Below are 26180 nucleotides of genomic sequence, written 5' to 3' on the forward strand. Positions count from 1 at the left end.
TAATTTAATTAATTATTAATTGATGGTTAAATAATCAAATAAATACTAAGTATTCATTTAATTAAGTGGACAGATTTATGTGACTACACTAACTAATTAATTAAAGGGGCCCGAAATATATTATGAAGTATGGGGCCGTACAATAAATTATTTAAATGGACTATTTAATTATATCGGGGACATTACAAAATATGCACTTAAAATTAAATCATTGTCTATTTCTACACATTCCTTATCATATTCATTTCTTAAAGTGATATACTTCACCTCTTTCCACATGAAAAAAATATACATAATCTTTTTCAATAATTTTAAAATCTTATAATATACATGAATATTTCTACAATATAATAAATTTCAAAATATAAATCACAACTTTATAAACATCAAATTTATTTTATAAATTAAAATAAAATAATAATCTATGATAGAGAACAATTAATTAATTAGGCTACCCTAGCGAGTAATATAAGAATTTGACTGATTGCAATCAACCTAACACATGTTTAAAAACAATTGCGAACCCCATCAAAAGGGCAGGGGTGCGCGATTTTCCATGTCATCCAAAGCAAGAATTACATTTACATAGATTTGGATTAAAATTGATACGTCAGTTCTAGCAATTAAATAAAATAATTAAATTAGATGTGATATTCGCTTGTTCACATTAGCAAAGTGCCGGAGATGGGTACGTGCTGTGTGAGTCCATGGAATTTGAGGGTATTTGTCTCAGAAGGAAGAGGAATAAACAGAGGTTTCTCAGGCTTTTCTCCCCGCCTTATTAGAAAGGCATGCACCATCTCCTCAAGGCCCGCTAAATTGCGAGTAGTAATACATTGCGAGCAATCTCCAACTAGAGCTACTGCTGGAAATGCTGTTAGAGCAAGTGATAGTGAGAGAATCTTAGTAGAGGAATGCCTCAACAAGGTATCTTTTGCTACGGGAGTATCCCGCTCCAATGTAAATCAGCATTTTACTGTATCTGGTCAGTTCTCCCTTCCCTCTTATCAGAAAATTTCATGAATATATAGAATAGAATAGAAATAAATGAATTCATAAATTTGGTGTTTGAGTTCTCCAAGTGCAAACTTAAAACTATCTGAGGATGCGTTGCTTTGATGTTGCAGGAAAACAGTACCTTTTTGGGATGGAAGGAGAATGGAGCCTGTCATGGTGCACAGACGGGCGGTTTTATGAGAAGTATGGAGGACAAGAAATCACGTATGAATGGGGTTTTGATGGAGTACACAATCCTTGGTTTGCAGATTTCGCTGGTCGTGTAACTGCACTCGAGCTTGATGATTTAGAGGTTCTTTTCTTTGATATCTCTGTTTTCCAACAATCCAACTGTGGACTCTGAAAGTTATGCATAGCAGAATCCTCAACTTAGGAGATATGCCACTTTGTTTGGAACAAGCTTATTATTATTTAAAAAAAAATAAAATCTGCATGGAGTAATCAAAGTAAACTGTTACTGAAAAAAAAACGGATGAAATGGTATGCACCTCGAGCATCTGAAGTGTAATTGGCACCCTTGCCTAGGAAAGTGGAAATTTTGAGGCTATTAAAAGCAGAAATATCTCGAACATTATAATAAAGTTGTAAGTCCCCAAGAGACGGCAACCCAAGAGACGGCAATAAAACTATTGGTTGAAAATTTTGTACACCTCTAAAGATATACAAAAGTATGGTTTCAGTCGTTTTATTGGTTGAAAATTTTGTACACCTCTGAAGATACACAAAATTTTGGTTTCAGCTACAGTGTGTGATTAAAAACTTTCATAATTTTAAGGGAAGACTCCCTCTTTCCTACTTTTACAAATTAACTAAAACATATAAACATTAATCTAACTTGGGTGGGACAACATCCTTTTCTTTTTTTTTTTCCAGAAAAGATGATATTCCTTTCTCTTTTCAGAAAAGAAACTGTAATTACAGTGACAAATACAGAAATTTAAGAAATTTCAACAAATACAAAGATGCTTATATAAAAGGAAGTGAAGTTTACGTGAAAGCCCAATGTCTGCTGTCACTTCCCTAGGAAGGAAATATAGAAGCAAAGCTCAAAGTCTTCATTTTTCTATTGTCTTATCTACCTTCCAAAATGATTGGTATGATAACAACATACAACATACAACAACTCAGTCTGTTGATATGATGCACTCCAAACTACTATAATAGGAACAATAACAAGCACAAAGTCTCGTAACCTCTCTCTATTATGAACGCTTACCTATGCTAATTTAATCTTCAATATTTGCAGCACAAAGTCTATAAGAAATTAGATCAAAGCTCTTTTAAACAACCTACTAAAATCTCAAGTATATGCAGAAAAATATATCACTGTGACGTAGGAACACAATAGATATATGAACAAAGCCTCATCACAAAGTCTGAAACTTAAATGTGTTCTTTATATTGTTTGAGAATCCAATCTACAAGTATAAAACACAAAGTCTGTATCGCTGTAAATTTTCTGCAGAGTTTTCTTGCTTGCTCAAAAGATTAAAAATTACATAGAACACCCTCCAATATATAGGAGAGCGGCTAAGAGCAAAAAGTGGGAGAAGTCCAACTAAGTATGACTTATTCCACATCTATGACTTATTCCAAATTGTAGTCCTATTGTCTTTCGACTTGTAATTTGTTTACATGTAATTACAAGTTACAAGAATAAAAGTAATGTGACTACTTGTAATTACAAGTTTAGATATTACATGTAATTTGTCAAAAAGGGAAAAAACAGTCAACAACAAAACAAAGACATAAATCAAGTGTTAGTAGACACTTCTTTTTTTTCTCTATTCTTGGCTATGAAAGCTTGAAATTTGCTAATTGATCTCTGCAATTCATCAGTATCTGGACTTGTTGTATTCCTTGCAACAACAACAGTTTTGATGATGACATCGAAATATCTTACTGTTGCTACTTTATGGTCTTTAAGAATAGTTTGCATCTTCTCAAGGAAAACTTCGCAATTTACAAATCTATTGATTGAAGCCACTATAAACTTGTTGTGACGTATTCACACATCGCCCCATTGCAAATGGGGACCCCTACTTTTTTCGCTTTGTGGGGTTTTGCTTTCTAGGTTTTAGAGTTTTGTCTTTTAGCCTTTGCTTTTCGAGTGTCGCTAGGGGGATCACTAGGATGGCAGGCTCTGCTTGAGCCGAGGTGAGTCTTTGGGGTCCCAGAATTAGGGTTTCTTTGAAAGGCTTCCTTAGGGCCTGGTTTTGCTCTTGTTGCTAATTTTGTGTCTTGCTTGGTGAGTGAGTATCATTCTTGAAGGTCCAAGCTAGGTCAAGTTGGTGAGTGATGAAGTCTGGAATGCCATCCTGATCTTCAAATGCCCTGAAATTTGGCTAAGTCTGGAATTTCCTGATCCTCAAATTTGACTGTCTGGAAAACTGAAGAATCCTCCAAAAACTAGATTTTGCAATATAACTCCTGGAGGTCCGAAACCGCTCTCAAATATCCTGACAGTATATATGGAATATAACTTAAAGTATAAGAAAGAAGAAAGATACAAGGAAATTTCACTTATACTTAAATGTTATATTCCATAAAATGATCCTTCGGCGAGATCTTCAGCAGTCGGGAACTTTGTTCAAGAGAGGATAAGGTACCTTTAGTTATTTTATTCTGTGTTTGGTCGTGTACAAAAGACACATCAACAGAATTGGCGCTAGAAGGAGGGTCTGATCGCGATAAACACCTGAACGCTCAACAAAATTAGCAGTGCTTGACAGCGAATGCAAACTCTTGAAATCAAGGAAGATCAGTGGAAAGTCATCTTCAACACTCGACAGAGGTGGTGTAGAGGAAGGAAGGTGATCGCTGGATCGTCAGTTGGACTTGCGAAAACAAGGAAGCAAGCTGGAACTAGTTGAACGTTCAAGTTGAATTTGAGATATTCAAGATCTCTCTTATTCCGGAAAATCCAAAAAAAGTGAAAAATAGAAAATCCAAAAAAAAAGTGAAAATAGAAAAGCCAAAAAAAATAAAAAAAAGAAAAGATTTCTCAATGGGGCAACAACAGTTTCACGATGAGCAACAATTTGTTTTTCCTCGACTATGGTGGAGATTAGATACACAACTTTATCCACGCAGATTGTTCGAGTTTGCAAGACTAGGGCAGTGTCGAGTCCATGAGACAGAGGAACATGATGAAATGCATTGCTTGAAGTACTTATCAAGGATGGAATCGGCAGCACAGGGAAAAATCTTCCTTTGGGATGTCCCGAGGCCAGAAACAGAAGAAGGCAGCTTCAATGTCCCAGAGAGCAAGGATCCTCTTCTAAGCTTCTAAGCTTCTTGTGGATGATCGAGAGTCAGCTCATTTTGAATGGTGAAATGCGTTTAGAGAACACATTACTACCATTGTGGTGTAGAATTCACAACTCACCTCACTCTGAATTTACTTGCTCAGTATGTGAAATGGCTATCAATCAAGTCAGAAACCAGTTTGGAATGCCAACTTTGTCCGAGGAAGATCTTGGGGTGCACATCTCGCAGCTGAATTCAGGAGAACCTATGAACAAGACATTGCTCTAGCATCTGATTGTGAGAAGGATCAGTTGTACGTTGACGATACATATGCACCTGATGAACAATGTATTACAGTGGATAGATCGCCATGCCTTGCACCTAAAAAAGAATACCATGAGACAAAAGTTGAAGAAGCAGTTGAGAATATTCAAGCAGTGATAAAGGAAGATCCAAGAGTTGAACAAGCAATCAAAGAAGAAGATGACTCATTCCTTGAGGAATTCTCACTTATGCTACAAAGGGAGATCCTTGAGAGTGAATTGCAAGAGGTCTCAAATGGCATTCTTAAAGAAGACAATCAAGTTGACATATTAAACAAAGAGCTACAAATTATCATAAGTGAGCTTAGATATGAAGAACAATTTGAGGGGGCGCTCAAGGATGTCCTCACTCTCATGATTTTTGAAGAGGTGAAAGATCTTGTAGAGGAAACACAAGTGGAATCACTGCCCAAATTTTTTCAAGATAGGCAAGTTACTGTGAGTGATATGATCCGTCATTAGCTTCGACCTCTCGAGACTATGCTTGAAGAAGAAAGGCCACCAGAGATTATATTTGATCAACCAGAGGAGATGTTTGAAGCTCAATGCATCAAGGAGACTCTCATTTTTGAGGATATGCTAACAAAATTTCATGAAGATGCCTGGTTTATGCAAGACGTCTCAGTGAAAGCAAAGAATGCTGAGCTATTCGAAGGGGCGCTGGGCTTGTTTCAAGAAGAACTTCCAAATCAGGACCAACATACTGCAAATGCTCGTGGAATGGTTCATCATCAATGACCTCCTGAAGCAGCTGGTGACCTTGCTTCCGACAATACAGTTCTGTCTGAGCTTGAAATGTGCCAGGTTGTCTCTTTCCTTAATCCTAGCCTTGAAAGTTATTATGATTTTGATTATGGGGATTTTGGGAAAGCAACTTGCATCTGGATTGATCATGGTCATAACGAATTACCCCAGTTGATCATTTTAAGTGAAAATTTGCCTGAATATGAGAGATGCATGGTGAGAACTTGCTTTTTTGTGTTTAAGGATGAATTTGCCCAACTGAGAACCATCATGTTTGCCATGCTCCTGTTGCACAACCTGAGAAATCATGTGAAGTCATGTATATATTTTGCTTCTTTGAGTCGTGTTGAGTCTGGAAGTCTTGTATATAGGTTTGAAGTAGGTTTTCTTTTCGTTTCTTTAGTTAGAAGTTTTTGAGCCTTGTTCTTAATTTGCCTTGAGTCATTTGACTCATGATCTAGTGTGGCTTAGGTAGTTTAGGTAGTTTGCGTTTTGGTGCGCTTTAGCTTAGTTTGCTTTTCAGTTTGGTTTGTTGGTCGTCTGTTTAGTTTAGGTGTCTTGAGTGGGAGCCTCCATTCGTGAGAAAGGAGTCTGTGTTGTTGCTCACACACTGGCAATATCCTGGATCTTATGTTAGACTCATTTCTTAGATATCTATTCATGAAGTGCTTGGAATCCGAGGTTGTTCCTCTCCAACTTTATCATCTGATCAGGACTTGTGCTTGAATTGGAAGGGAATCATTTTCTGTATCTCGATGTCGACATCTGTTGATTACTATATCTTCACACATTAATAGACTCCGAGTCATTATGGTTTTCAGGCAAAGCTGTGATTGGTGAAAAATCTAAAATCTGACTTCAGCGCCACCGCAATCCTCAAACCCTAGTAAGCTTCACTGCTTACGAGCCATAGGAATTGACGGAATGAAAAAGCAATATCAAAAGGAAAAAAATGAGAAAATGAAAGAGAAAATCAAGAAAAAATGAAATGAAATACCAAAATTGGCTAACGGGAATATACGGATAACTCCATCGGGGCTATGGACACCCGACTGGCAATGGAGCAATGTTCGTGAGATTGCGGTGATAACCTCGTCGGGACTATGGATGTCTGACTGGCAGCGAGGCTCTATCCAGGATGCTTATGAAGTTCAGATATACTACGTAGCCGATCGCCAGGGTAGCTTGAAGGTCATAATTGTCTTGTCGAGAGGAATGAATACACTTGCACACACCTGGGGAATCAAAGACTAAGTGTCTGGATCTGGTTAGGGATTTTTCTTCTTCTTTGAGTATACTTTCTAGTCACCTGATAAGTTGGGTTGAATCTTCCAGAGATCTAAGTGTCAATTGAGTCTTTATCTTTGAAATGTTCGGGAACATTTATTCAAGGTGGCGCTAGATGTTGTGACGTATTCACACATCGCCCCATTGCAAATGGGGACCCCTACTTTTTTTGCTTTGTGGGGTTTTGCTTTCTAGGCTTTAGAGTTTTGTCTTTTAGCCTTTGCTTTTCGAGTGTCGCCAGGGGGATCACTAGGAGGGCAGGCTCTGCTTGAGCCGAGGTGAGTCTTTGGGGCCCCAGAATTAGGGTTTCTTTGAAAGTCTTCCTTAGGGCCTGGTTCTGCTCTTGTTGCTAATTGTGTCTTGCTTGGTGAGTGAGTATCATTCTTGAAGGTCCGAGCTAGGTCAAGTTGGTGAGTGATGAAGTCTGGAATGTCATCCTGATCTTCAAATGCCCTGAAATTTGGCTAAGTCTGGAATGTCCTGATCCTGAAATTTGACTAAGTCTGGTAAACTGAAGAATCCTCCAAAAACTAGATTTTGCAATATAACTCCTGTAGGTCCGAAACCACTATCAAACATCCTGACAGTATATATGGAATATAACTTAAAGTATAATAAAGAAGAAAGATATAAGGAAATGTCACTTATACTTAAATGTTATATTCTATAAAATGATCCTTAGGCGAGATCTTCAGCAGTCGGGAACTTTACACTACATTTATTTGTCTGGGAAGATCATATCTTGCCAAAAAGGGCCAATTTTCTGAGTTTTGAAACTGCTACAGCAAGGAGACAATTTGATTTTCAGATCATAGCAGGTTTAGAAGTCATTTCAGACATCAATTTTATTAATTTGGTTGAGCTATTCATCCTCCAGCTGAATCGTACCATTTGGAGATAGCCTAGGACACTAAAGAAATAAATTGGAGGGTTTTAACTAGAATTTTTGTTACAAAAATCATTGTTAGGGGGCTAATAAGAAGAATTCCAGTGTTTGTTTGGGAGAATTGATTCATACTGGAGCTATAGGAGCAAATCAGTGGGTAAAGAGCACACCAAATTGGAGCTTCTCTTGGCAAGAAGTTGGAATTCAATCTAGGTCTGCATATTTCTTCATCAATTGTTTTTGATAATTCATGTTAGGGTCAATAAAACATTTTGGAGCTGTTGTCTCATTGTGGAAGCTCCAGTTTCTTCATATTCTTCAGTTTAGGCAGTAGAATAAGCCTTACCAGGCAAGCTTAGGACACTTGGTATGTTAATTTGGCTTTGAATGATAGCATTTAACTATTCTTTGAAATTATTCATTGCTGATAAATAAATCAGAAGTCTGAAAATTTGATTCCAGTCAGTATTTCTTTATGTATTGCATTTGTATTCATTCTACATTGTCAAGTTTCAAGCATTAACTTCAAAAATCCAAAAAAACACATACGCTGGCCAAAAAACTGAATTAAACAAACAAATCAGCAATCCATTCAGTGGTGGGTATCTTTCAATCTACATCAGTAGACAAGAGTTCCCAATTCAGTTGCCTGACTTCACACCTTCGATTATTATTAACTTATATATCTACCTTTTGAGAGTTAGCGGTGAAAATGTCGTCTTAATCTGTCAGGTTTCTCCACTTGTTGGGTGTTTGCAGATGCCAGGACTGTCCTACTTGAATTAAACCTCAAGTTGATGGTTAAGAATGTACAAAGTGTTGGAACTTGTGTTCATAAGTTGCTAAAGATTTTTATCTAGAAACCCCGGTTTGGTAAAACCAGCCAGAAGTGACAATTGTTGAATTTTTTATCCTTCCTTTGATAAAAATTACTGATAGTTACAGAGCATATACAATAATCTTCCTACCGATACGTTCATTCTGAGTCTCTACATCAAATTACGTTTATAGAGGTGTTTTACTTGCATCTCTCCTTTTTGTCTTTGACTTCAGCATACAAAATTCATGAAGAAAATATTTTCCCGAAATTCTGCACTCTTTGTCTGAAATTTTGCATGAAGAGTAATACTCCCCATTATTTTTTTCTACTTTTTTAGTTTACAATCAACACAAACACCTGTTAGGGTTAGCAAAATGAAATCCTAATACTGCTCAAAGTAACCCTTTCCACCTTTTGATCACCGAGAGGCCAATCTGGGAGGATGAGAGCATACAGTGTGAGGGGATTGTTAGATGCAAGATCACTTGGCAGTAAACCAGCCAAGGACAATACAAGAAACTGAAGAACAATCTCTACCGCTTATCCAGCGAGAGGACTAAAATGAAATTACAATCAACTCGACCGCTTATGCAACAGGGAGGACAGTATTACAATATTCAAAATAGGCGGCAAAGCCAACCTCTTCCACTTATGTAGTGCGAGTAAGAGCAATAATCCAATTAGATAGCTGTTAGTACTACTAACCAGCTTTACAATGCACAATATGGATTACAAATTAAGAGAAATCACTATCCAAAAGATAGGCGGCAAGGCCAGCCTCTTCCACTTTGCAGTGGGTCTAAGAAAGATCAATAGAAATTGCTGTTAGTACTACTACCAGCATTACAATATGAATCATAGAAGATAAGAATATAGAACCGATAGCTGTAAACAATTACCAAGATCTTCCTCTCTAATCCAAAGAACCCACACACTCTAAAACCAACTCCACACAAGAAAACACTCCAAACTAACAATTTTTCAGATTTTGATATGCAACCCACACGCTGGAAACACACAGATCAACAACCTAAAAACTCAGAAAAATGCACGTAACTCTATTCACACTCAACGGAATGACCCCCAAATGGATGCAAATGAGAGACATAATGATGACAATAAGGATGGAAATGAAAGACATCAACTAACAATGCCTAAACCCATGGCATACAACCCAAAGCACTCCTAGCATAAGGCGTTTACAGCAGAAAAATTTGACTTGCATAATAAAATTTAATACTCCAAGAAAACCAACGAAAACTTACAAGATGAATTGCCCATGACATAGGAGATGAATGAGCGAATACCTAGAATGATCTGACACACACACAAGGAGCTACGAACGAAAACACGCTTCAGCTACGCTGAAAAACAGCAACCTGGAAACACACTACAGCACTCCCAAAAATTAGAAATCTAATACATAAATTTGCAACATTATCTTCAATCCACTCCTCTGAATGAAGAGCAGTCTCTGGCTTGACTAGTTGTTGTATTGCAAGCAAGAAATCAAGCTATGGCTAGGAGGTAAGCATTCCCTGAAGCTTTCACTTTGCATTTCGGCAGCATTTCATTATAAAATTGTTCTTGGATCCCCAAAAATGAGGGCCAAGGTGCATATTTATAGCTTTCTCCTCAAGTCGAACTTCCTTTCCCTCTAGTATGGGATTAAACATCCACATTCAAATCTCCTTTAATTTGCACTCATTTCATTTCATTTCACTTCCTCCACAAATCGCCCAAGGGATAATAATATTTCATTTAGAACCCAAGTATTTTCTCCCTTTAGTGGCCGCCCCATATAGACAAATATTAAGTCAATTGGTAGGATATAATTTTAATGAGAAAATACTTCAAAAGGGACGTCCAACTCAACATAAGTAAAAAATAATTCTTAATTCTTCAAATCGACCCCCTCAAGGTAGCAAATATACTTTATGAAATATTCATAAAGTGAGATATGGCATCCAAGGAAATGAAGTGAATTATTTTCATAAAATTAACATATTTTTTTCTAAGGTGTCCATCATGCCTTAAAAATAATTCATTTGTAAAACACTTTTCTCCAAGCATAAATCGCCCAAAATAAGCTTCAAGAATGCTGGAAGACAAACTGCTCAAACTGACCTGTCGGAAATAGCCATTTGAACTAGCCTGCTGAAAATAGAACTAAGTCTTTGGATCATCATGCCAAGCTGGACTGCCATAAATTGCCTGTGCTGCACTGGCTCAACTCAAAACCCTAAAAATAGTACTTACTAAAAATAGTAAGTGTCTCCAAACTCCATTAGGGCACAAACCGGGAAGCAACTGTCACTTACTAAAAATAGCATACTGCTAAAAATAGTGTGTCCAAATGCAATTTAACCACATATTGAGTAGCCGTCGCAACTTACTAAAAATAGTAAGTCCGAAAATGTCTTCAGATTCATTTGCATGTTACACCATCACGAGGCTCTTTGAAAGCCCAGGAAAACCCAGAAAAGTAAGTTGTCCTCACCCCCACTTACTAAAAATAGTAAGTTTGGAAAAGTCCTCAGATTCAGTTGCATGTCACACCATCGCGAAGCTCTCTAAAAACCCAGAAAGAATCCACAATCTGAATTGTCGAATTCCAACTCATCAATCATCAAACGGCTCTTGCAAACCTCCACAAAAGTTGGAAACCCTAATTTCTACTTCTGACTGACCAATGGGTCTCAGAATTGGCCAACATTCCCCAAAACTAGCTAGAGCAGAAAAGGGGACATTACAAAGAGCATCCAAAACCTTATGCTGATTGTCCATATCTTCATCTAGAGACGAGACTTCTTTCTGCAAGGATGTGAGCCTAGTTGGCCTTGTACCTATAATTGACTTTGACTGGGTGATCTAGTTTGTTGTTGAAGATGAAGGCTCTCCTTGTGCACCATTTCTTGTAGGTAAAGTGGCATGAATTGTTTCCTTGGTTTCCTTACCCTGTATACTTTGGATGATGAGTTTGATAATTTGTTATCCAACTTTTAAGGATTTGATCACCTTGAAAAATTACTATTGTTTGTCCTTGTGTGAGATTTTCTTCTCTCTTTGTTCCCTATGTTGATAACTTGTTTTTCTTATTTTGGATACTGTTTTATTTTGTTTTTACAATATCTTTTTGTGTGTTTTAGACAGGTTAGCAAGATCATCGCTTTGAGACTAATGTACCAGTATAGTCTATACACATATAAGTAAACCCATAAAATATTCTAACAGCCGATATATATGTTCCTTTTTTGTTTTTGTTTTTAATGCAAATACACATATACTCAAGAAAAATACATAATCTACTCATTGATACTAGTAACTTTGCCTCATTCTTGTTGACACCTTGCAGTATTAAATGCCCTAGACTGACCTTTCTGCTGCCTTGCACTATTGAACATCCTAGAGGGTTTCAATGTTCATCCTTAGGAGAATTGATTTGATGAGCCTAAAGGTTTTGTTTCAAGTATCAAGCTGCTACAGCAGTGCCCATTTTTTGAAAACATAATGTACTTTTTTTGGTTTGTAATTTTCAATGATGCCTTTTCTTTCACTCCTCAACACTTCCTATACTCTTCATCTTAGCAATCTAAAATTGGCGGCAATCAATTTCACAATCAGTAGTCTCTAATTGACAAACCTCTCCCCAACTACAAGTAGTTAACTGATGAATATCCAACACAGATTTTTGGTGTAACTTGAGGGACATCTAGTGATGAGATCAACTCAAATGTAGTGGCCCTTTAAATTTGCTTCCTAACTAGTGGATCAAGCGGCTTCAACAAAAGGACTAGGTTGCCTTATTCTAAGTGAAAGACCCAAACCCAGCTAATTTTTGACACAAGCTTAGACATGACTCAATCCTGTCTAACCATCAACAAGGACTCAATGCTCTGGATTAAAGGGGGATGTTACAGCTTGCTTTTTTGTAGCAAAAAAGTAGTGTACTTGTTAGAAACCTCCACTAACCCTTTATGATGGGACACTACCATATGTTGCATTAAAATCTAAGGAACCTAGCAAAAATCTTCAAGGATTTGGACATCTAACATTAGAGCTTTTATCTCCTCATGCGTAGTTCGAATGTCTTCCCCAACCTCTTTCATTTTAACCTTCCACTTTCTAACTAGGGTGGAACCTTATCCTCTAGTACATCACCCTCCACTAGTGACAATTGAACTAGGAGATCCTGAATAATCTCTTGGATCTCTAGATCATGAGCTACCAACTTTAACTTCTTTTTAGAATCTTCTAAAATAGAGGCTTCTCTTTGTGTTTGACCATTCTCATCTATTCCACCAAATCCTCATGTTGCTTTAATCGCCTTCATATGACCAGCACTATTGCAATTGAAATATTTTCTCAGCCTATGGCTAGAGACATGACCATGGCAAAGAGGGTCTCTAGAGCTACTGCCACTTGTCATAAACATTAATACTCCAATATAACCTAGCAATGACCTAGGTGTACTTGTGTAAAACACTCCCAAATGGATGGCAAAGCAAAGACATCCCACCACAATTCCTAATCTTCCCTTTACAAATACTGCACACGACTCCACCACACATGTGAAATTGACATCGAATGTCACCACCCCACCTAATATGTTTGAATAGTCTTATATTGATTAATTTTGATACTTTATACCAGTTAACCTTTAAGTGCTATAATGACCATCTATGGCTGTAAATCTTAGCCAATACGCTCAAGTTGTCCAATCATAATTGAGAAGATTAGAAAGACCTAATCAATCCTTAATATCTCTACTCTCAATAGATGTATAATACCATTTGCTTTATGCCTTGATTGGGCAAGCAGTTTGCAATGCCATTTTGCTCTCTATAGCATTTCATTACTTTAAAACTATCAAACATGTTTTTTGCATTTGAAATTTCTTCTAAAATTGTCCTGAGCTTCTATTTAGGCCAAAATGTCTTATTCATGATATTTACCACTATTTGTGAGTCCCATTCTACCACTAAATTCCTATATCCTGCCACATATACTGTTTGAACACCTGCATGAAAGGATTCCATTCAGCTCAATAGCTAAATGTTTCAATCCCCCAAGAACAAAATCACCCTTAGAATCTCTAAGCATAAAACCTGCACCCAATATACTTGGGTTCCCTTTCAATGCCCCATTAAAATTCAATTTTACTCTATCTATTGGTATCCTTCATTTCTCTGCTCTTCTATTATTAGGTACTACTAACCCTTGATTGGAGAATAGAGCACACATTATTAATATCAAGGCATTTTACCTTTTAAATACATGTTCTATTTATTTTTTAGTTTCTATGAAGCATAGTTAGGCAACTTGGACCAAAGATTATCTTGAACAGCTGCAGAGATATGTCATACTTGGCACGTGGCTATATATTTGGTATTAACTTTGCAAGTACTCAGCCAGGAAGAGGATGTTAAGTGTTGTTCTAAAAAAGTAAAATCTTCTGACAGCCTTTAAATGAAAAAAGGACAATGTCGAATCTAGAAAGTTTTAGGTCAAGAATTTGCTTGCTTAGTTTACTGGTTCAAAGCAAAAGCATTGGTGATGTCGATTTTGAAAGAAATCCATGTCTGCAGCATTGAGTGTTCAGTGTGAAAGTGAAGAAATCTGGGAAGTAGTCATGACATAAGATATATGAAAAACTTTTAATCCGCATGAATGAAGGACAGAACCTTTGTTAAAGATGCTATTGTGAGATTGTATTTCATTTTGTGTTTATACCTTGCTACATAGGAATTATAATAGTAATCAGCCATTTTTCTGTTTAATTTAATGCTGGGCATTTCATATATTGATTTCTCACTTTGATATGTGTGAAATGCAGATTGCTCAATTGGCTGTATTTGTTCGAACAGGATTCTGGCTTACAGATAATGCACAAAATCGGTTGGATATTCAAATTGAAGGAGAAGATTCTTTTAAAGCATTAAGACAACAGTTTGGAGAGCTTGTTTTGAGCGTCCATTTAAGAGATAGGAAGGTAATGAAAAATAGATTGCTTCTTCTTATGTTATATGGAATCTGAGTTAAAATCCTTAAAAATATTTTGGTCTTTTTACATTCTGTGAGAATTTTTATCCTCTTGCAGGCATTGCATCCACGTGAGAGAGGGAAATTGAAGAATATTACTAATATTCATTGATGATTAAAACTAATTAGAATTACTTTAATACTATTCACACGTGCATGTCCAAAGCATCATTTGCTATCATTAGTCTGAAAAAAATTACAAGGCGCAAAAAATCTACAATCATGGTTCAGTTTATGCAAATAACAAATCGGATTATATGTTGTACAATGAAATGTTTCTTTATAGTGGGAGGAATACTTTGGAAAAGAGAAATTTCTGTAAGCTAAAAACATGCAGTGTTCGACAGGAATGTGTCCATTGTCTCTTGAGGTGTTCTAGAACATCTGTAGGACATAGAGGGAGCGTATTGCCCATGGTCTCTTTTTTTCTGGATTTATATCTCATGTTTTAGGATATGTTTTAGAGGGGATACTTGGGAACTTTCTAATGTTCTCAAGACATTGAGGGATGTTGCCTATTTGCTAGGGACATGTGACGGAAATCTGGATGTCTCTCATGACATTAGTTGTTCAAAGATAATAGCAAAATCATACATGTCAAATTAACACTGTGATCATTGAATAGAATGGAATAGAAGGTTTTTAATGTCCACAAGAGCAAAGACAGACCAAGGGACAACTGACCTTGTCATTCCAGATTTCTGCATCAATGATGCTCTCTTATTTTTCTCAACCTTTTTTTTCTTTGAACAGATCCTATAAAGAAACAACAGCTAAAGTACCTGTGTATTTGGTGTGAATGTCACTGTAAGCTTCACACTCTAAAATAAAGTGTTTCTCTGACTCAACTGCTTCGATTGTGCAAAAGGCACACACCCTCTCCTCCCACTCTTCTTTTGGCCTCTTCCATTTATCTATTCACACTGAAGATGATGTGAGTTAGTCCTCAATTGGGCTAAGACCATCTTTGCACTCCAAATGATGCTTGTCCCTATATGAGCCTTTTGGTGATGATTGTATGCGGGGTTAAATCTGTCAAGATAATATTCTCTCTCTAATGCTTTTTACCACCTAGGCTTGCATAATTAAAAATATATTTTATTTTATTTTATTTCTTTGTAATATTTTGGACATGCATTCAAGTTGATCTTGCATTTGTTCATTTATTTGATGTTTTGTTCCATCCGATTCGGATTTCTTTTGTTAAAAACTCCTTCGATGACAACCTTAGGGAATCTATTCACCACTATGTGTTCATTTTTATTAAAATATCCTAATAGACAAACCATATCAATCTACTTGCTTTTGCTAAAACCTTATAAGGAGCCAAAGATTTTTATTTTCTATGTTCCTCAGGGATGCATTCCTAGCAATTTTTGATACGTACCTGTACTATGGATGCCTTGAAAATGTCCCCCTGTCATCCCCAATCAATTTTTTTGGGCCTTTATCCCAGAAATGTGGGGATGGCTGGCCATCCCTGCTGCAGTTAGAAGCATATTTTGAAAAAAGAGAGCGTAAAATCAATAAAAAATTATGTGTTTTCTGTGGGCCCCTGCACCACACTCAGACCTTAATAAGTAAAAGAAGATTCTTTTTTCCATTCCAATTCATTTTTACATGCCAAAAAGGTTTGCAGCTAAGTTGGAGGAAAAAAATATTTTTGATCAAGGTTTGAAGGTGCAGCTAGAGAGATCAAATCTAGGGTAGCATTAGTGACCAGTGAGAAATGAGATAGAAAAACTAGTAGAGGTAAGTGAATCTTTTCGGTTTTTTTTTCTCGTTTTTTTCAGAGTTTTGATAAAGAAATGTTTGATTTTTTTTCTTTTTCTAATTTTAGCTCGCACTTGCATCATTTTTTCATAGAACAACATGGGCAGCAACAATGATTGTAGTGAACATCAAATGAAAGAAATAAATGTTAGAGTTTCAACTATAGCTTGGGGCTCGTTAGGGTTTGGAGTACTGTGGGTGAAATAGAACAGCCACATAACCTGTTTGAGTGCTCTTCCACCGTTTTGAAGACCTATGCAATTATGCTGTATTTGCAAGTAAGATTTAGATGGAACAACAGCAAGATATATTGTTATCTCGTGGCATTATAGGACATGGGGTTAAGGTGTGTCTAGATTTAGAGGAGGATGAAGGTAGAGGTTAATAGATTCACAAAAGCAAGGTCTAAGGGTGTATCAATGTCAATATAATTTGCACAATTAACTATGCCTGTTTCTATGCCATGTCCATTCCCTAATTGATTCACCAATGTAATGTCCCCTTCCTAATAACTTCATGTTTAATGAACTATTAGCCTATTCAACGGGTACCTATAGGCTAATAAGTTGGGTTAGGGAAGTCATGATGATAGTTTGATCCAACAGTGACAAATGTTTCGTTAAGCTTAGGTGGTTAAGATGTGCATAACGCCCTTTTTGGAGTAGATTTGGATGGTTTTCCCATACTATTTTTAGTAAGTCAGTTCTAGGCACCGACTAAGCCAGTTGTTATATTGCTATTTTTAGAGTGGTCAGTGATTACAGTTAATGATGATATCTTGATATTTGATATAATTCAATACTTTTAAATTAAATAATGATAAGTTCTTAAATTATAAAGTTAAATTAAAGATTTAACTTTATCGCTGTTTTAATATATTTAATAAAGGACTATAGGGGCATCCAAAATAATAAAGTATTTAAATCGAGGCCTTCTAGAATGCGATGCCACTTTGGAGATATAAGGAGATTTAAAAACTAAATTAAAAGCAAAAGGCAAAAGGGGCATAGCTTTTGGAGAGATATAAAAGCAAGTTTTATGAGCTCATTCATATGATTGGTTGTAAATTTTGAAAATCTTCTTTGCTGGTTGAACTTGTTCGTCCTGTGCCTTTGTGAGGATGAAAACCCTTGCAAGGAGCATCGTTCATCTTGGTGAGAGACCCAATTTGGAGGATTACTTGGCGATTTCATTCAGGATTCAAAGTTGGACTTAATTGTAAAGCTTCATATTTTGATTAGCTAGAGATTATTGCATATCTGATTGGTGAGGATCAATTTGAAGGGAGTTGGGAGATTGTTGGCTATTGTTGCTTGCCGTACATTCTTCCTAGCTGGTTTTACTTGCCTGGAAATGGCATGAGGGTTTTGAGAGGAGGTCGATTGGGGTTTGAGGGTAGATTATTGTTGTTTGGAGGCATTTTTGGTGTGCCAAAGTAATCTTGAAGTCTTAGGACAATGATTTGAAGCAACCGGGTGACTTACTAAAAATAACATGCTCCTTCAAGCAGCCTGTTGGTGTTTCCAATAGATTTTCTAAAACTCCTTAGGATCAGCCGATCAGCCATATTCTATCAACAAATTTTAGAATCAGTGGCAAACAAATGAGATTCAGCAGTTACAAGACTGAACTAACCTGCACTTCTGACTCTACCAGACCAAGGGGGTCACCCTTTACAATATTAATTGATTTTTAGCAAATGTTAGCAAATATTGCAATTAAGCAGATGGTTCTCAATGGATCTTAACCATGGCAACATAATTCAACCACGAACTGGCTCTATTCATGGTTATTTATCTATATTTGCACAATTGAGAACAAATTCCTATACTAAATCTACACTTGACAACAAGAAATTAAAAGGAGCTCATCATTTTAGATTGTTTCTGAACTAGATAAGAACAACTAGACAGATTGAGGCTCCTAGGGAAATGGAGTCAAGATACAAATCATAAGTATGTTCATGCAATTGAATTAACTCAAATCATTTAGATCTCAACATTTATGCATTTCATAAATGTGTCAACACTAATCACTACAAAATTCTACTTACAGATACCAATTATATCCTCAAATTCACAGTAATGTGTACACAGAATTCAATTCTTTCCTTAAAAGAAACCATCACACACATCACACAATTACAAGGAAATTGTAATGACAAATCAAAGTATGCTTGATATATTGAAATGTATGAAAATTGAAAATACAATTCGGAGATAATTTTGTAGTGTGCTCATTTATTTCAAAATTGACTGAATCTATAGCATGAACATACAAACTTTCTGCAACTCTTCTCTATGACTGTAGCTAGACACTTAGCTTTATCTACCCGCTCAAATCAAAACATTAGAACCCCTAAATTTGGCCTTGGATTCCCTTCTATAATTTGCAAGGGAGCAAAACAAGCTTCGGGCCATTTACATGTGTCGCATTTTCATTTGACAATTCATTATAACCATAGAATATGCCAAAGGCATCTTTATAAGCACACAAGACAAAAACCGTTTGCATTTATTGGAGGGAAAATCATTGGGAAAGTTCAAAACACAAACTTTGCTGATGACTCAGCTTCTTCAAATTGCCTTTGCTGATGCAGACAACTTGGAATAACAACTGGAAGCTGACATGTAACAAGAAAAATATGAGAGACCAAGGCACTGAAATCTATTGCCTAATTCAAATGCAAGTTGAATATGCTTCATTTATCTTTTCATTTTAGTAGATACCCGTTACTCACCGGTCTTGCAAGGTTATACATATTGTAAAGCATAATTCAAAATGCATCACTCTTTTCTGCTTTATTATTCCTCCAAAGTGGGGCAATACTTTTTGTGGCACTAAAAATAGTGTATTCATTTGGCCATTGGAAATTCTGAATTTGTGGCATATGTGCCAAATGATCCCTCAGTCTATTATCGAGCACTGCCTTGACTTCAAAAATGAATTTGGCATATCCTGTTTCTACTCAATAATCTTATCCAAAATGAAATTAAACATCTGCACATTTGGTTGTTTTCCATCATTTAACCTCAGTAAAACCATAGGCAACACTTGATGAAATTCCTCTTTCCAATCTTCCAAACTTTTAATCTGTGAATTCTTGTCCGATATTTCTGGTATTGACCAGTGTTGGAAGGTGTGGAAGAAATCAATATTTGACTTTATTCTTTGCTCAGCTCTTGGTATGAATTGGAATTCATCAATCATCATCTTAATTTCTTAACTGTCTTTTTTGCTGGTTTCAAACTTGGTAGAGCATCTGGATTATGTTGAGTAACAAGACACAATGTTTTCAGTTTATGATGCTGAGGCTGCCATCTTTCATATATGGGCTTCAAAATAGGAGCATTGACTTTACATTGGTCCTGAATTTGCAGCAAACAATGGCAGCTATTATAAACCTCTTCAATCTTTTCTATAATATTTTTCAATCTATAATTGAGAATCTTCTCCAATGTTGCTATAATTTGATCCTTAGCTCCTGCCCTTTTTGTTGCTACAATTTCTTCCTATTCTTGTAATGTCCCATACGGGACCCCTACTCAATTTTCCCCAAATTTCCCTAATTAGGGTTTGGATGATGTTTGGAAATGTGTATTGTTGAATTGGTATCTTAATCTTGAGCCTGCAATTAGATTAGTAACACAAAATAAATATAATATCCAACAATGTACACATATAATTTCCATGCTCATGATATTCAATTAATGCCTTTGGAGCTCCATCCAATCAATCCATTGCTATTGTGAAGTACCGTGGGAGATCATACAAAACGCGTTTGAGCCTATCCAATAGGTTTAGGGGCATGGGAGTTTGACCATTACATTGCCTCCTGCTTAACTCTTTGGAGTTCAGGGGTATGAAAACACATCCATCATCTAGCCCTGCTTAACACAGATGGACCCTTGGCTACTTGCCCTCCTTATATGTGCCGTATCTCCCCTCTGCAATAGAATGAAAAATTGGATGATGCTTAAAAGGTATCTTATTCATTATTAATTATGCTTATATATATAGTAATTGATATTTATATATAAATATGTATTAACAATAATATGTTAATTACATCCATTTCTATATGGATGACAAAATAGCAAATCAGTAATATCATGGTCTATGCATTATGCATCAGACCCAATCACTTGTAAAATGCACAGGGATTGTATGACTGAATTTATTTATTTATTCAGATTCCTACTTGATCAATCCCCCTTGATTTGATTGCTCTTCTTCTTCTGTTCTTTCCATATATATATATATATATACACACTTAATGCCATAATTTCACATTAGTCCTCCTAGATTCGGCTGATGGTAATAAGCCGTATCTTTGTCCTTAATTTCTTCCAACAGATCGAATGCCTTTTTATGCTTATCTAAATCTGATCTGCTCCTCCCTCAATCTCCTTTTTAATCTCTATATTACCTTTTCGTCTAAAAGACATACCCTTTCAGATTTGAAGTGATTTGTCTTCTTCTTGGTTAATGACTTTCTTCATTGCATTTCTTTTAAATTACACCTTAACTATTATTAATGCAGATTGCACCTTCTCACCTCTGCAAATTCATTGCACCTTTTGAATAGTCTTCTAATCACGTCCTTTCATGTAATATACTTTTGCCTTTTGTTTATTAGATCGGTCTATAACAAAATGTCTCTTAAACACGTTTTCCTTTTTTGTCTCTCCTAACAGATAACATTGTCAACTTAGGATTTTTTATTAATCATTTGTTATTTCTTTAAACTGCCACCTTGGTTGAGGTCGCACTACTTGGTTTTGCTAACTACTGACTTTTGTTTTGGACTAATCGGTTCCTTAATAGGTCACCATCTTTTCCTTGTAATTGCTGCTTATCATCTAATCTTTCTCAATTAAATTGCTAAGTTCCTGGAATTTGACGGGGCATGATAGTCCGCCCTTCCCAAGATTGCTTGTCCTCAAGCAATGTAGTTTCCATTGAATCTTTTATGAACATGAGTATCCTAAACCAACCTTGGGAGTTTTGTAATTCTTAGATCCTCCTTGTGATGCAATTAGCTTCTGCACAGTTTTGATATTATCTCAGGTTGCAATTTTGAACCAGGATATATATATATATCTTTTGATCCAAAGTGCGTTATCAACAAAATGAAGAATTAGAATTTTGTAGGGTTGGTAATTTTAAGACAAGTTTTCTCTAATCCTCGTTTCTCATCACTTCAGTTATGTTGTCCCAATGCTTGCCTCATGTCATAGATATCTCTTAACGTTAAATAAAGAACTTAGAAGCATGACATACATCTATGAACTTAAATGCAATGTTCATTGAAAAAATAGGAGGAGAAGAGTGCATTGTGAGGAAAAAGAAGAGAGCATAGTAGGGCAACCAGCAAGGAGGAGTAAAATTTCTTCAACAAATCACATTGGGGCAGTCTAATACTTGCATTTGGTGCATCAAAAGCTTGTTAGAGAGGATTGGAAAGAGGTTGCATTTCATTTCAACCTTCTTACAAGAGGTAAGATTGATTTTTTTGGTGTTTTATAAGCAAAATTTACATTTTTTTAAAAAACATTTGTAATATGTATTCATTTCTTTCAAAGAAATCAGCAAACTCTACCATGTATATTGTTTTTTTTCTCAAAACTTAAAAGACATCAGCAAACCCTACAATGTACATTTTTTTTAATGTTTGAAAAAAAAAAAAGTACATTGTAGGGTTTGTTGATTTTTTAATGTTTTGAAATGAAAAAAACAATCTACATGGTAGGTTTGCTGATTTCTTTGAAAAAAATTGAATACAAATTCTATTACATTGATTTTTGTATCAAAATCAAAATATTGCTATTACATTATTTTTTGTATTAATTTATAATTTAACAATGTACAAATATTCATTTTTTTGTAATTGTGTCTTATTCCAGCAACCTTCAACTTTTGAAAACAATGTCTAGTTCCACTCCTCCTCGTAGAACAATCCCGGGTAGAAAAGATCCAACTTGGAAATATACTGAACCTTTTCCTGGGTAAAAAAGAGAAGAGGCAAAATGTAAATTTTGCAAAACAATCTTTCATGGAGGCATAAATAGACTGAAATACCACCTTGCCGGCATACGTGGCCATGATGCAGAGCCTTGCACACTAGCACTTCCTGAGGCTATTCGTGAGTGCCAAGTTCTATTAGAGACATTTGAGACTCGAAAAAAATAAAGAAGAGGCAAAGGGAGGAGTTGGCTTAGGCTAGCATTGGTTGTGTCGAGTCCAAGTCTCGTTTCTATGCATACGACACAATAGAGAATCTCTCTTGTGAGTCGTACGTATGTATTGTGAGTTGATAAAATATTTGAATAGAGATGTATACTAGCTTTTCATGGCTAGGATATAATTGAATAGAGATATATGTGGGACAACGATTTTAGACACAATAACATCATTGGCTAGGATATAATTGGCTAGGATATACTTGAATAGAGATATATGTGAGATATAATTGAAGGCATATATAATTGAATAGAGATATATGTGAGATATAATTGAATAGAGATATATGTGAGATATAATTGAATAGAGATATATGTGAGATATAATTGGTTAGGATCCCCATTCCACGGGGACGCGTCCCCCCCCTTTTTGGGCGCGTCCCCCCGTCAGGGACGTCTCGGGGACGGGGGGACGGGGACGCGACGCCCCCCGCCGTCCTGCCACCGCCACCCAATCGCCGCTAGGACGTGGAGACGTCTCCTCGTCTCCGCGTCTCCCAGGGAGACGTGGAGACGTGGAGACGTCTCCTCGGAGACGTCTGGGCATCTCCTTGGGAGACGCCTGGGCGTCTCCTGCGTCCCCACGCCTAAACAAACAAAAAAAGCAACATTTTAAAAAACATGTGCCTTTTGGGGGTCTCATTGTCTCATTTTGGTAAACTGATTTTTTTTTCCAGCAAGCTAAAGAGGAGGAAAAACTTGAAGAAGACTGATTGAAGGGGTGAGAAAAGCTGATTGCAAGTGTGATAGGAGCTAGAAGAAGCAAGAAGAAGAGGAAGAAGAAGATTCTTCTACATTTTGGAGAGATTTTTCAAGCACAAGGTAGGGTTTTTCAACTTTTTCTTGTTTTTTTTGAATATTTTCTGATTTTCATTGTTCTATGTCTTTTTTGGATTTTTTTTCCCTATTCATCTCAAGACTCAAAATGAGATTTGATGTTGAATCTTGAGGGCAAAATGATTCATCATTTTGCCCTCAAGATTCAACATCAAATCTCATTTTGAGATGAATAGGAAAAAAATTTAAAAATATATTGTTAAACTAGGCTGATTTTATTTTTATTTTGTGAAATGCAGTGTCAATTTCACAATGAGCTCCCAAGGCATGAGTGAAGATGACATGGAAATCCATTCTCATAGTGAGAATGATTCAGAATATGAACCTGAAAATGAGGGGGGTGACCATGGGGCTGATCCTGGAGCCCAATCTAGCTCTATGGCAAGTGCACCAGCTAGTACAAGTTGCCCTTCAGAGTTGTTGGCACCATATGCTAGGGGTCATTTTGATCCTAAGTCTCCTCTAAAACAGTTTGCTTCACGAATATCAGTACAAGGCATTGCATCACATTCAAGTGGGGGAACAAGGAAGTGGAAGTGCAATATTTGTGACACAGAATGGTTCGGTAGCATTAGTAGGGTGAATGCACACTTTCTGTTTTGGAGAGGAAAAGGTGTGAAACATTGTAAGTTTTTGGAGGAAGTCAAAAATATACAGTACAGAATTGAGTTTAACAGGATTTGGGGGGTTCTAGATGACACAAATATTTCAATGCCTACTACTTTGTCTGCTAGGGCAGCACTTCATACTTCTCATGCTTCGTAGACGAGAGGAATGATGTTTGGATCTCCATCCACTTCCACTTCTACTGCCGCCAGGGCTGGGAAACGTAAGTTGCAGACAGCACAGAGCAACCCCATTACTGATATGTTTAATGTGCAGCTGAGAGATGAGATAGATGAATCCATTGGCAATTTCTTCTTTGCCAATGGCATTCCATTTCATGTTACACGGTCTCCTTATTATAGGGAGATGATGGCTATGGTGGCCAAGGGAGGACCATCTTATGTGCCACCAGGGGAGACGAAAATGAGGACCTCGATCTTGGATAAAAGCTATTCCAAGATCAATATTTTGATGGAGAAGATGAAGGCATGTTGGGTGGCATCGGGGTGTGAACATTAGCCATCGTCCACTCATCAACGTCATGGTCACATGTGCAGAGGGCCCATACTTCCTTAGAGCAGTTGATTGTACAGGGCATCGTAAAGATGCTGATTTCCAGTTTCAGGTCCTCAGGGAGGCTATTGAGGAGGTTGGGCCACAAAATGTGGTCCAAGTAGTGACAGATGCAGCCCATGTGTGTAGAGCAGCAGGGAGACTCGTTGAGGCAGCCTATAGACACATTTGGTGGACCCCATGTTGTGTGCATGCCATGAACAATGCACTCAAGGACATGGGGAAGATAGACTGGATTAGAGGAGTGGTCACCGATGCGAGAGATGTGCAGATGTTTATCTGCAACCACCACACTTCACATGCACTCTTCAGGACCTTCGTGAAGAAGGAGTTCTTGAAACCAGTTGAGACTAGATATGCATACTATTTCATTCTCTTGGAGAGAATGATTGAGTTGCAAGAGGCATTGCAACTCATGGTTATGACTAATGAGTGGAATAGGTGGGTTGAGGCCAAGAAAGAGCAAGGGAGAAGGGTGAAGGAGATAGTGAAGAGTGATGTGTTTTGGACTGATGCGAAATACATTGTCTCTATCATTACTCTAGTATTCCAGGTGATCAGATATGGGGATGGGGATGCACCTAACCTTGGAGAGGTGTATGAGTGCATTGACTCTATGCTTGACCAGATGAGGGTTGCTGTGCGAGTGAAGGACCCCTCTTTAGCATTCTACAATGAGCAAATCCAGCCTATCATTCAACGTAGATGGGACAAGTTGAACACTCCTTTGCATATGGCTGCCTTTGCCTTGAATCCTAAGTGGTACAAGGCTAGACCGGGTAGACTGACACCGATTCAGGATGATGAGGTGAAGGCGGGTTTCTTTAGGTGCATAGAGAAGATGTTTGATTCCAGAGATGCCAGCACAATGCACACTGAGTGGGGAAGATTTGCCACTCTTAGAGGTTATTCAGGAAGATTTGCCACTCTTAGAGGTTATTCAGATGCGGCAAAGATGGATATAGACAACATGGCACATGAGGACCCACTTTTATGGTGGAACTGTCATCGCCCGAAATCTTTGACCACCACTCTAGCCATCCGTCTGCTATCCCAGATTTCCAGTTCTTCAGCTGCTGAGAGGAACTGGTCTACATATAGCTTCATCCACTCTCTTAAGAGGAACAGACTTACCTCTAAGAGAGCAGAGAAGCTTGTGGCTGTACACAGTGCTTTGCGTCTCATTAACCGCAAGACACTCATGTACAAGGAGAGTCCAGCGGCACGATGGGATGTAGAGCCAGAGGAGCCTTCACAGATTGATGAGGATGATCCTACCACTTCAGATGCAGGGCTAGTTGGTGTGAGCTTGAGGGACCTTGATCCTCAGGAGTCCAGCAGTTCCAGTGAGGAGGAGTTCGCAGATGATTAGAGGCCTCCATTAGCTACAGTTTGAGTTTTCAGTTTTGTCATTTTGTATTTGACTCTAGTCTCTTTTGTAATGCTATTGCTACACGTATTTGTATTTGGCTACTCATTGTAATGATGAATCATGTAATCATCTTTATTCTTATAGACTTTGCAATGGCATCAGATATTCGTATTTTCGTTTTCCTTTTTCGATATTCATATGATAGAAATGAGAAATCTGAAATCTCCAATTTGACAATTTCATTTGTCAAATTTTATTTACTTTTAGCAATTAGTTACGTATCACTAATCTAAGTAATCTACTAATCTTGGTATTTACTATTTCCTATAGTTTCATTTGAAATCTAATTCTTATACTGTTATATTGTTATACATCTTTTCAAAACTAGTTTTTCAAGTACTATATGTAT

The 26180-nt window shown here is 37.0% G+C and overlaps 1 protein-coding gene across 2 annotated transcripts in view; it reads left to right on the forward strand.

The window, feature by feature from the left end:
• Nucleotides 1-562: 562 nt before the first annotated feature.
• LOC131029744 (uncharacterized) overlaps nucleotides 563-26180 on the forward strand; it is a 229446-nt gene continuing 203828 nt past the window's right edge. The window contains exons 1-3 of one of the 2 annotated variants that reach the window (XM_057960387.2): nucleotides 563-985; nucleotides 1128-1309; nucleotides 14163-14318. In XM_057960387.2, the coding sequence (XP_057816370.1) occupies nucleotides 685-985; nucleotides 1128-1309; nucleotides 14163-14318 (639 nt within the window). In that variant the 5' untranslated portion in view covers nucleotides 563-684. The remainder of the gene's footprint in view (nucleotides 986-1127; nucleotides 1310-14162; nucleotides 14319-26180) is intronic. The other variant, XM_057960386.2, reaches the window with a different exon arrangement.

The sequence above is a fragment of the Cryptomeria japonica genome, chromosome 9, assembly GCF_030272615.1.
Source record: "Cryptomeria japonica chromosome 9, Sugi_1.0, whole genome shotgun sequence".
Lineage (NCBI taxonomy): Eukaryota > Viridiplantae > Streptophyta > Pinopsida > Cupressales > Cupressaceae > Cryptomeria > Cryptomeria japonica.